We start from the raw sequence: 11,612 nt of genomic DNA on the forward strand, positions 1-11,612 counted from the left end.
GCTGTGTGGCTCTAGGAGAGGGGCCATTTTCTCCTCACATGCCTAACTGGTTCAGAGCCCTCCCTTCACAAAATCAAATCTTGGTCTGTTTGGGCCTGATAAACTCTGCTGGCCTCACCCTGATGTCTCTCTGAGACATCACCACAAAAATCTGTGGGCACCCTGCAGGGGGCAACTAGACTTGGTATACCTTAGGACATTTGCTGAGTGACCTCAGACCCAGCACTGGCAATGCGATTGAACCTGTATCAATTTGGTGAACACCACTCGCTCCTACCCAAAATAGTGACTAGAGCCGAAACTGGTTTGACTCAGTGGATAGAGTGTCAGCCTGCGGACTGAGGGGTCCCAGGTTCGATTCCGGTCAAGGGCATGTACCTGGGTTGCGGGCACATCCCCAGTGGGAGATGTGCAGGAGGCAGCTGATCGATGTTTCTAGCTCTCTATCTCTCTCCCTTCCTCTCTGTAAAAAAATCAATAAAATATATTTAAAATAAAATAAAATAAAATAAAATAAAATAAAATAAAATAGTGACTAGACAATTTGTCCCTGAAACATGGGATGCACCAGTTCCCTAAGTCAGCCACATGACATTGTATCCAGCTTGTGAGCCTCAGTTTGATTTCTTTCTCACTCGCAGTAGGGCAATATCTAAGACCTTGATCTCTGATGGGTCTTTGACAGGGTTCCACACCTCATGGCTTCAGGATATTTTGGAAGTTCTACTACACTTCTTGTGAACAGCAATGAAATTGCCTCAGGCAAAAGAAAATTATCACTTCCTCCCAATTAGGATGGTAAATATTGGCAGTTTTTCAAATGGTGGAAATCCAAGTCTTGTTTGGTAGGGGAATATAGGGATATCCCATCTGAAGACATGGGAATGGATTAGGTATACTTTTATGGCATCCAGGATTTAAAGAAAAGATATGGGAGCAATGTTTAAAAATAAACTGTAGTTTCTTATGGTACTAATTACTGGGATGTATACCTGAAACTAATATAATATTATATGTTAATTGTAATTTAAAAATAAAACATGACTTAAATAAAAAAACAAACAGAAAATACATCATATTTGGAGTCTCTATTTTCTCTGAAATCTTTCTCTTTCACTGGACACCCCAATGCTGCATGTGGGCCATGTGACTTCACTTCCCTGGCCATCAAAGTGTGGAGGTTATGAACTGTTGAACCAAACAGGGTCCAAAAAATTGGAATCAGGATTCAAAAGAATGAGACACCACCTCTTATGCTGGAAAGACAGGTAGACATGGGAGATGAAGCTAACATTTTGGTTCAGCCATTTCTGCCATGAATACAGAAAAAGCCATCTGCAAGATGGAACTAGGAGGAAAGCAGAATTTAGAGAGGGGCCGAGAAAAGTGAACACATGGCTTCAGGGAGAGAGGAGGAGACTTGGGTCTTGGTGTCAATATAGTTCCTGGCTCCAATCTCTGATACAAGCTGCTTCTCTTATCCTCAGATTATTTAGATACCTGAATATCCTGGCAATTAACCCCCTTTTCTGGCTCACGTGACTTTGAGTGAATTTCTACCCTTGCTGATCCGAAATGTTACTGTGCACATCAACTATAGAGCAGTCTTCAGAGCAGTCAAATGGTCTTGGAACCATTCCCAGAGCTGTGGTTAGTAGTAGTATCTGGAGCATCTGAAGGGGTTCTTAATAAGGGACGATTCCTGAATTTAGGCTAATAGTTGGGTCTAATGCATTTCAACAACTTGCGACCATGATATTACATGATATATCAAATGGAAACCATAAGGAATTTTAGGTTAAACTACATTCAGTGCTAAATAGTTTTATTGAAACTTAAAGAAACCAAACATTTCAGAATGACATGATTAAAAACCATTAGAACTCATATTTTTCTGCATATTTTGCATCAAAATATTTTGATGACCAAACCCACAGCAACTTTTCTTTTCTTTTCTTTTTACTTTCCCGTTAGAGTTCCACAGAAGGAAAGGGCCGAAAACGGGGGTATGATAGTATTGAAGCACACTGATAAGGCAAAGGCTAGGCTTGCTCCTGAAAAAAAAGAAAAGAAACACACACACATAATATCAATGTCTTTTCTAGGACTTATTTGGGAGTGTGGGGATGTAGGTAAAGGGTGGGGGGAAAGGGGATGCCACAGTTTCCAAACTAGCTCTTCAACAATTTCAAGATCTAGCTAGTTAGCTATCAACATTAAATCAATTGATTCAAAGATCTGGAAAATTGCTGTTGGGTTAGGTTCCTAGGTGGATACTTCGCTTTTGTTTAAGTTATTCTTTGAATGCCCAGAAATGAAGTCATTGCTTCAGCTATAAAAATCAATAGATTCTCTTGGTTTTGTCCTTTAATTTAGTAACTCCTGTATTTCTTTGAAGATGCCTTGAGTGCTCTTTAGATTCACTTTGAAAGGTAGTATTTCCGAATACTTAAGAGCATAGAATCCAGAGCCAAAATGCTTAGAATTGAGCCAGGCAAGGGTTTTGTGATCTCTGTGTCTCAGTTTCCTCGTCCAGGAACAAATGAGTTAATATACTTAAGTCACATAGAATAGTGCATGGCAGGGAGCAAGCACTACCTAAGTATTAGCTTTGACATCTCTGAGTAGTTGGTGTTCTCTGGGAACACACCTTGCGAATAGTTTGACAATCCCATCAGCACTAATTTGGAGTACACAGTAGGGCGGCTACTCACCTTGAATTTCTTCAGCCATGTATGTTGGGACCCCCTTGCACATGCCAACGATGGGTTTTCCAAACTTGTCCAGGTTGTCGACTTTGCCAGGGTTGACTGAGTATGTCAAGCCTTTGGGAGGTGGTCCACCTGGTCCTTCACCCTGAAACTGAGTATAGAGAAGACAGGGAAGAACAAAGAGGGAGAACGAATGTTAAACCCAGTGGTTTGTTGAATTGAGGATTGTGTACAAGACCAACAGGCAGTATTGCTTAACTGTAATTTTTCCATAATCAAAATGAAGAAGAACCAATTGCAATTGTGCGTGTCTCAGAATTTCTAAGTGTCCCAAGGCGTGAAACCTCAGCTTCTTATGTAAGCAGAAGTCTGAGGCTAAATTTATTCTGAACTTTGGGCCTTATTTGATCATCTTCTATTTCTTGGATTGAGCTATATGATACTAGCTTCTGAGAATGCAGTTAATTTATTTCTCTACCTTATCAACGAAAGGTATCCATTTATCAGTTATAGGAATACAAACTCAGGCAAACATTTTAAAAAACGATGGATTCCCTCTCCCCAACCATCCCAACTGGGGTTGCCAGAGAAAATACAGGACATTGAGTTAAATTTGAGTTTCAAATAAACAAGAAATCATTTTTTTTTTTAGTATAAGTATGTCCCAAATATTGCATAGGACATACTTATCCTAAAACATTTTCCATTGCTTATCTAAAATTCAAACTTAACTGTGTATCCTTTATTTTTTTTTCTAAATCTAATATCCTTAACTCAATTCTTACAGAAAATGTCCTTGAATCAAATGCTGGAAGCTCTCCTGGGTGTGAGCAGAGCTTTGTTTCTCTATCACTAAATGTTAGAAGTTCTGAGAGCCTCTGTAGGGGGAGGTGTAAGTCACAGCTCGAGTTTGGTGGCAGCTGCTTCTCAGGCACTTATCAATTTCACTTCTCCTTTTGTGTTGCACACTACTGTGGTCAAGAGGGAATGACTGTGACCGTCTCATTTTTTCTGGCGATCCCAAGACCTCCCCTGAACAAAAGTAAAAAAGACTTTTATTTTTACCTTCTTTTCCTTGACCATTGCATCAAGGGCTTGAAGAGAGGGCATGACACCCTTGTTCATTCTGTGCACAATGCATGCCTTCTTGCGAAAAACTCGGACTGCAGCAAAGCCCTGTTAGGAAGGTGGCAGGTAGTGAGGAGTATGTTCTCCAGGCAGCTTTTTATTTGTCAGAAATCGCTTTGCCAGCAGAGGGAAATGGAACTCTGAGACCATGTTGAACTGGGATAAGAGTGCAGGATCTGACCCTGTTTTGCAATCCTATTTACCGCTAACATTTCTAAGGATAAACCACTAAATCTTTGACGGGGCAGAGCCTGAGTGTTTAACTTGTTGCTTTATCTTCAGGTGCTAGCGTGGTAAGAGTCATGACATATGTCTGTTTTGCTGAAATAAATTTTAAAATATTATCACATTTTAATCTCCTTTGATCTTTACATTTCAAGGAGGCGGGTAAGACAGGAAATAGTTTTCTAATTTATCAGATGATAAAACTAAAACAAAAAAGAGTTGGCTTTTTAAAAGCACAAAGTTTGTTAAATACAGAGCTGGTAATTGGACAATTGGGTCTTCCAACTAGAGTCAAGTATTTTTTGCTTCCCTTACCAATTAATACTATCATTTGCATTTCCCTGGGTCCTTTTGAATTACGAGTGAAATGCCAATTTTCATTTTTTAGAAGGAAATTGAAAATAGAATGAGATAGGCTATACTTTGGCAGCAGTAATATTGCGATGGCCTTTGATCGTTGTTGAGGGTATCTGCAGGCAAAGCAAAAGGATGCTCATATTTGTCTTAGAACCCTACCAACCCCTTGAACATAGTGGGTCCTACTTACTATTCATTGGCTTGAATTTTAACTGATGGTGGGAAACTTACTAGCAGCAGTTGTAGAGGGTGAAACTAGGTGAGCAAAATAGGCACCTTTGCTTGTAACTATGCCTATGTGCAGTTAGAATTTACTTTTTATGGTTAGCAGGCAATTTTTTTTAAGCTAAAAAAGAAACCTCGTATTTGTAAAGAATGGAAATGGCCTGTTGGCTACCTACAGTGTTGTAATCCAAGAGCAGATTCCAGGAGTCCAACCCATCATTGTTGTCAACATTGGCCACGTTCTGGGCATTGTTGACACTCACGGACAGCTGTCCACTCCCACCACTGTTGTTGCTGTCGCCGCTGTTGACATTCTGAAATGTGTGAGAAATTGATAATGTTTTAATATCACATTTATTTTGCAAATACATTTTGGTAACACATTGAAAGGTGAGACTTACATAGTCAGCAAGGGCAGGAGCCAGGAGGACACCAAGAAGTCCAGCAAAGAAAATCTGAAATCACAAATAACATTGGTCTCCGGTCACATGGCAAGACAATGTCCTCTTCTTTCTTTCTCTACCCAAGTCATAGAAAATATTTACTAATTTTACTACTCTGTTGAGTATGCTCTCTGTTCTTCTTTGCCCTGTATATTTTTAACTCTCGAAAGTTTTAATGATAATCTAGAATTGTAGGTTACTTACAGTAATTATGTTGTGATATGTAGTTTTACAATTTTTTAATGTAGGTCGTGTGAAAAAAATAATAAAGTGTTGGTATATTAAAAATAAAATTGAAAATTAATAGTATGATATGAAAATGGTTATAAGTTCTGAGAATCACATCTGAAAATGATTTAAGTTACTTTCCCTATTTGATATGAATGCCTTCCTTCCTAGACTTCCTAATAGCAGAAGTAGTCTTTTTAATTTTTAAAAGCAATAGATTAGTAAACAGGTTGAATGCTGGTGCTGAGAGGCAAAAGATGGAGTGCCTGGCTGTCAAGTGTGGTTGGCATAAGGGAAGTTAGTAACTGTCCCAGGGTAGCTGGGTTAGTTATTTGTCACTGGGTCCATGATCCTGCTTGTCAAAACACGGAGTTTTATGCAGGGTGCCTGATTCTGAGTACCTATTCTCATTTCCTTTACCTGGGACAAAATGGTTTGAGAACTGCACTGGTAATTCAGGTAATTTTTTTTATTTGTTTAATTTCTCTCCTGATAGCTTAAGAAGAAAGTAAAAATTAGCCTCAAAAAAAAAAGTGTCAAGAGATGAAAGAAATTTTAGAGAGGAATAGTACAATGCAATCTTTTCACAGACCAGGAAACTGAGCTTCAGACGTTACTTAAGTGACTTGACCAAGTTTGTATTGGCCAAGGTTCTATCCCTTGTTCATTGCAGAACTAGGAAAGATCCAGATATGACCTCTTTAAAAAAACAAAAAAAAAACACCCACAAACTGTGTTTCTAGAACTTATTTCTAGATAATGTTTTTATACTCCATTATGAAGCAGTCTGCTGTAATAAATTTCAGTATTTAGTATGTTGAGACATGAAAGTACTCATCTGATTCTAGCCTCATACATGCTGTTATAAAACACACATGATACCACCAGTTGTTTTGGCAGAATTTTGTGGTCCACCTGCTGCACTCCTAGCCCTTTATCAGGAACCACAGGTGAAATGCTGCACTCATTCATGCTTCAGGTGTTTTCATGAATAAATGAGTCTGGACAAGGTCCTGGGCAAGCCGTTCTGACTTGGAGATCCATTTGACAGCAGAGAATGTGCCAGTAAGTCTCTCCCTCATTTGTTTTGATAAGATGCTTTTTATCTTGCCTGAACATACTTAGGAGTTTTGGTAAAAGAGGGAGTTAAGACAGAGGGGAAAGGTCAGACATTTTCTAGGGATTAGGGACTGCCTGCTCTTCGCCCAAACTTAAATCTGGAAATCTGGAAGGTAATTTTATTAAAGATAGCATGGTATAAGATTCTCAGACAGCTGTTTAATCCCAGTATAACTATCCTTCTCTGTAGAGATGCTTATAAACATCACAATTGTGTGAAAATAAAAGACATATATTTTTAAAACAAAATTTTCCATTATGGTGATATTGTTGTAAGAAGCAGATGCCCTTAGCTCAAAATGTTGACAGTCTCCTATTATAACGTAATAAATTCAAAAGAAAAATTCTACTCACTGTGAACTTCATCTTGACTTCACCAGAGAGATGGAGTGGAGGAGACAGGCAGGCACGGAATCAGACAAGTTCTCTCATATTTGTACTTGACTGGCTTTACTCAAAGTAGGTGTGGCCAGGTGGAGTCAAAGACTTATCTTCCCTAATTTCCCATATCCATGCCATAATCCAGTGTAGCAAGAAGCTTTTGGAATTATCTACCTGATTAGCAAGGCACGTTGACATGGCGTTCATCTGACTCATCATTTGTTGAAGTTGAAGATATCATAACAAACTCAATATGATTTATGATAACTTATGAAGTGTGGGTGTGGGCATTTTATATATTGATATTTAAGATTCAGAAAAGGAATAATCCCTAAAATCAAACAAGATCACAGATAAGAAACTGTGGACACATTGGGCCTTCCAGGGAGCATGTGTGAATGTGCGAATGACTTCATTCCTGTGAGAATGACTTCATCTCTTTCCCTTTACCTGAACCCATTGTAATGGTTTTGCTTAGGCTAAACATGTTCTATTAGCAAACCCCACCAAACCTACTCCCTTTTCTGTAGTCCTGAGCTCTCACCATGATAGTACCATGCATTTGGTTGGGCAACTGGGGGCTGTCTTCAGCCTATTTTTCTGACCACCTCATTCCATTAGTTGCTCAACTTTGTCATTTCATCTTAGAAATGCCTTTTGCTCTTTTTCATAGAACCTTCAAGGCAGACAGCAGCTTCAGGATGAGGCTGAACATCTCTTTCCCAGCCACTAGCTGCCAGAAACTCACTGATGTGGATGATGCATGCAAACTTTGTACCTTTTATGAGGAGCGTATGGACACAGAAGTTGCTGCTAACACACTGGGTGGAAATGGAAGGGTTATGTGGTTGGAATCAGTAGTGGGAATGACAAACAAGACTTCCCCTTGAAGCAGGTGTCTTGACCCATGGCCATGTCCTCCTGCTGCTGAGTAAGGGGCATCTCTGTTATAGACCACGTAGGACTGGAGAGAGTGTAAATCTCTCAGGGTTGCATTGTGAATGCCAGTTTCAGTGTTCTCAACTTGGTCATTGTAAAAAAAAGGGGGGAGGGAAGATATTCCTGGTCTCACCGATACTATTGAGCTTTGTCGCCAGGGGCCCCAAAGAACTAACAGAATATGCAACCTTTTCAATCTCTCTAAAGAAGATGACATCCACCAATATGTTGTGAGAAATCCCCTAAACAGAGAGGGCAAGAAACCTAGGCCTAAAGCACCCAAACTTCAGTGTTTCATTACTCCACATGCTCTGTAACACAAATGTGAGCGTATTGTTCTGGAGAAACAACATATTAAAAAAAATAAGGATGAGGCCACAGAATATGCTAAACTTCTGCCAAGAGAATGAAGGAGACTGAGAAAAATGCCAGTAACAGCCCTGGGCAGGTGGCTCATTGGTGGAGCATTGTCCTGTGCACCAAAAGGTTGTTGGTTCAATCCCTGGTCAGGACACTTACTAGAGGCAATCAATTGATGTTTCACATCGATGTTTCTCTCTCTCTCTCTCTCTCTCTCTCTCTCTCTCATAAAAATATATTCAAGTGAGGATAAAAAAGAAAAAGCAAGAAAGAAAAACACCAGGAACAGATTGCCCAGAAACATAGGCTTTTACCTGTAAGTCTGAGTCCAGTTAAAAGTGAGTTTTTTTTCCCTATGAGTAACAAATAAGTAAGATAAAACTTTTAAAAAATAAAGTAAAAAAGAAATGAAAGAAATGCCTCTCAACTCTATCCTTGCCCATAGCTCCTCTCACCTAGGCTCTTACAGCAGGTATGTAATTGACCACTCCGTCACCATCTTTCACATTTCAGTGCATGACTCTGCCATGCTTAGCATCTTTCACTGACAGCTTATGAGATAAACTTCAAACTCATTGGAATGACTTCCAGGGTCTTTTATAATAAAGTTCCCAAAGCTTTCTAAGCTGTATCTGTCAGTCTCCACCATGTAGTGCATTCTAGCTACACCAGAGTTCCCATCATTCTTGGAATACTCAGGATGTTTCATGCCATTCTCTCACAATGGAGTACCAACCCCTTGCCTTTCTTTTTTTAAAATTAAATTTATTGGGGTGACATTGGTCAACATGAACATATAGGTTTCAGGTGTGGGTTTCTAGGTTATATGATTGATTCTTGCCTTTCTTAAATTGGTAAACTGCTATTCATTTTTCAAGGCACAGCTCAATACCACTGCTTCTCCATTTTCAATATCACATCTTCTCCATTTTCCTAGAGCTATGAAAGAAATTTCTGTCCCTTTATTGACTTGTAGATCGTTTATTTGACAAAAATTATGTTAATATAATAAAAAATATTTTCATCAAAAACGAAGAGTAGAAGCTGACACTGGCAAACAACTAAATGCTCAGGAGATGAATTTAAGTTGTATTTTTTTCCTATATTTCCTACAAATTTAAGGTGGTAAGTCAATTTGCTGAAGAGGAAAACTTTATTTCATTAATCATTGATCTATAAATTTCCCCTTTGGATACCTTCTTGAGCCCATGATTATCTTTTCATGTGTGGACTAGAGGCCCAGTGCACAAAATTTGAGCATGGATAGGGTCCCTAGGCTTGGCCAGCAATCAGGGCCGATCAGGGCCTTCCGGCTGCTGACTGGGGCCTTCCTTTGTTCTGCGCCTGCCCCTGGTGGTCAGCACACATCATAGTGAGCAATTGAACTCCCGGTCTTCTGGTCAAACTCCTAAGGGAACAACTTGCATATTAGGCTTTTATATATATAGATTGTAATCACAGCATGTGGTTGCATGGTTATAAAGTTTAATTTACTACCAATAGCTCTATTAAAATGTTGGCCTGGGTGGTAAGATTTTATTTATGTTTTAAATGTGTCCACAAATTTCTTTCAAATTCACTCTTTAGCTGCAAAAGATCAATTAGCCTGGGGTGGGAGGCAGACATGTGAAGAGGTATTCATCTGCTTTGGGAACTGTCACATGGCTGCAAAGTCAAAGAGTGTTTGGCATGGTGCCTTTCCACTCAGCCACGAGTAGTTGTTTTACAAAATGAGCGCAGGACCTAGAGCACTTTGTGCATGTCATATCTTACCAAGGACTTGAGGTTGACATTTCTACAGTGGGCCTGTGAATGGTCCATGACAAATAGAGAGATAGAGTGCAGGATCCAATAATCCCTCTGTTAGAGATAGACAATGCATGTTCACGTATCAAATGTACTAAGAAATCTGTAGGGGAGAAATCTATGTCACACTGTTTCATCCAGATTCTCCTCAATTTAAATTTCCATAGACCCCAGTTGCTTTTCCTTTCCCTTTTATTAATTTACTAGAGGCCCAGTGCACAAATTCGTGCACTGTGGGGGGAGGGGTAGGTCCTTCAGCTAGGCCTGTGCCCTCTCACAGTCCAGGACCCCTTGGGGGATGTCCACCTGCTGGCACGGGCCTAAGCCAGCAGGTGGACATCCCCTGAGGGGAGGGGTGTTTAGCGCTGCCATGAAGGTGGGAGAGGCTCCCGCCACCGCTGCTACACTTGCCAGCTGTGAGCCCGGCTTCTGGCTGAGTGGTGTTCTCCCTGTGAGAGTTCACTGACCACCAGGGGAAGTTCCTGCATTGAGCATCTGCCCCCTGGTGGTCAGTTCACACCATAGCAACTGGTCGTTCCACCATTTGGTCAATGTGCATATTATTAGCCTTTTATTATATAGGATTTTTTCCATCACACATTAACATCCCTGGGGGACATGTGCTACTTCTGAGGTTGCACCCTGTATTTGAAAATCCATTTGGGGAACTACTGATTGGAACTAGAAGCCAGGAGGCTTAGATTCTATTGTGCTTTCTTCATTCAGTAAGTCTTTTTTACCCTCTATGGGTCAAAGAGAAAAAAATTCCTTCTGTATACAATATTGTTACTTCAGGGACTCCAAAAATCAGACGACCCTCTTCCTCTGTTCTTTTTTAAAAAATATATTTTATTGATTTTTTTACAGAAAGGAAGGGAGAGGGATAGAGAGTTAGAAACATCGATGAGAGAGAAACATTGATCAGCTGCCTCTTGCACATCCCCTACTGGGGATGTACCCTCAACCAAGGGACATGCCCTTGACTGGAATCGAACCTGGGACCCTTCAGTCCACAGGCCGATGCTCTATCCACTGAGCCAAACTGGTCAGGCCATCTTCCTCTGTTCTGTGTTGCACATGTATGAATGTGTGTTCGTGAGTGTGTGAGGGTGAGTGGGGGTAAGGTGGATAGTCAGCTCTTACCTCAACCCTTGTCTCTCATCCAAGGCCAAAAGTATTAAGGAAGCATGAGCAAGTCCCTTGCTTGCTCTCACACTGAGAGTATATTTTGTATGCTTCTTGTCCCATAGGAGAAAGACCGAATATATCCATGTTTGTTTTTGACACCTCCATAGAACTTAGAATATGCTGGCACAAATATGATGCTCAATAGGCCTGGTTTTAAAAATTGTGATTGAAGCCCATCTGGGTGTGGCTCAGTGGTTGAGCCTTGACCCAGGAAACAAGAGGTCACCAGTTCAATTCCTGGTCCCAGTGGGGGTGTATGTAGAAGGCACCAATTGATGGTTCTCTCTCATCATTGATTTTTCTATCTCTCTCATTTTTTAAAATTGTAATTGCATAAAAGAGATGCTTAAGCTAGACAATAAAAATGAACTATATTTATTTATGAGTTTTGGAGCCAGCGGGAGAGGTGCTGACCTATATTGGCTAGAATGATGCATTAAGGGAGTCCCAGGAGATGGTGTGGCCCCAATGAGTCAATAGAGCCTGCCCTGCTCACAGAGCT

At 40.3% G+C, this 11,612-nt stretch overlaps 1 protein-coding gene and 1 pseudogene across 1 annotated transcript in view; one reads left to right on the forward strand and one right to left on the reverse strand.

Moving 5' to 3' along the window:
- The window catches only part of GKN1 (gastrokine 1), a 10,596-nt gene extending 3,788 nt beyond the window's left edge, over positions 1 to 6,808 (reverse strand). The window contains exons 1-5 of the mRNA XM_006775350.1: positions 6,791 to 6,808; positions 5,048 to 5,101; positions 4,823 to 4,960; positions 3,777 to 3,887; positions 2,715 to 2,862 (exon numbers count right to left, since the gene is read on the reverse strand). Of these exons, the coding sequence (XP_006775413.1) occupies positions 2,715 to 2,862; positions 3,777 to 3,887; positions 4,823 to 4,960; positions 5,048 to 5,101; positions 6,791 to 6,802 (463 nt within the window). The 5' untranslated portion in view covers positions 6,803 to 6,808. The remainder of the gene's footprint in view (positions 1 to 2,714; positions 2,863 to 3,776; positions 3,888 to 4,822; positions 4,961 to 5,047; positions 5,102 to 6,790) is intronic.
- Positions 6,809 to 7,518: 710 nt separating this feature from the next.
- LOC107184914 lies at positions 7,519 to 11,255 on the forward strand (annotated as a pseudogene).
- Positions 11,256 to 11,612: the final 357 nt, after the last annotated feature.

The sequence above is a fragment of the Myotis davidii genome, unplaced genomic scaffold (assembly GCF_000327345.1).
Source record: "Myotis davidii unplaced genomic scaffold, ASM32734v1 scaffold247, whole genome shotgun sequence".
Taxonomy (NCBI): domain Eukaryota; kingdom Metazoa; phylum Chordata; class Mammalia; order Chiroptera; family Vespertilionidae; genus Myotis; species Myotis davidii.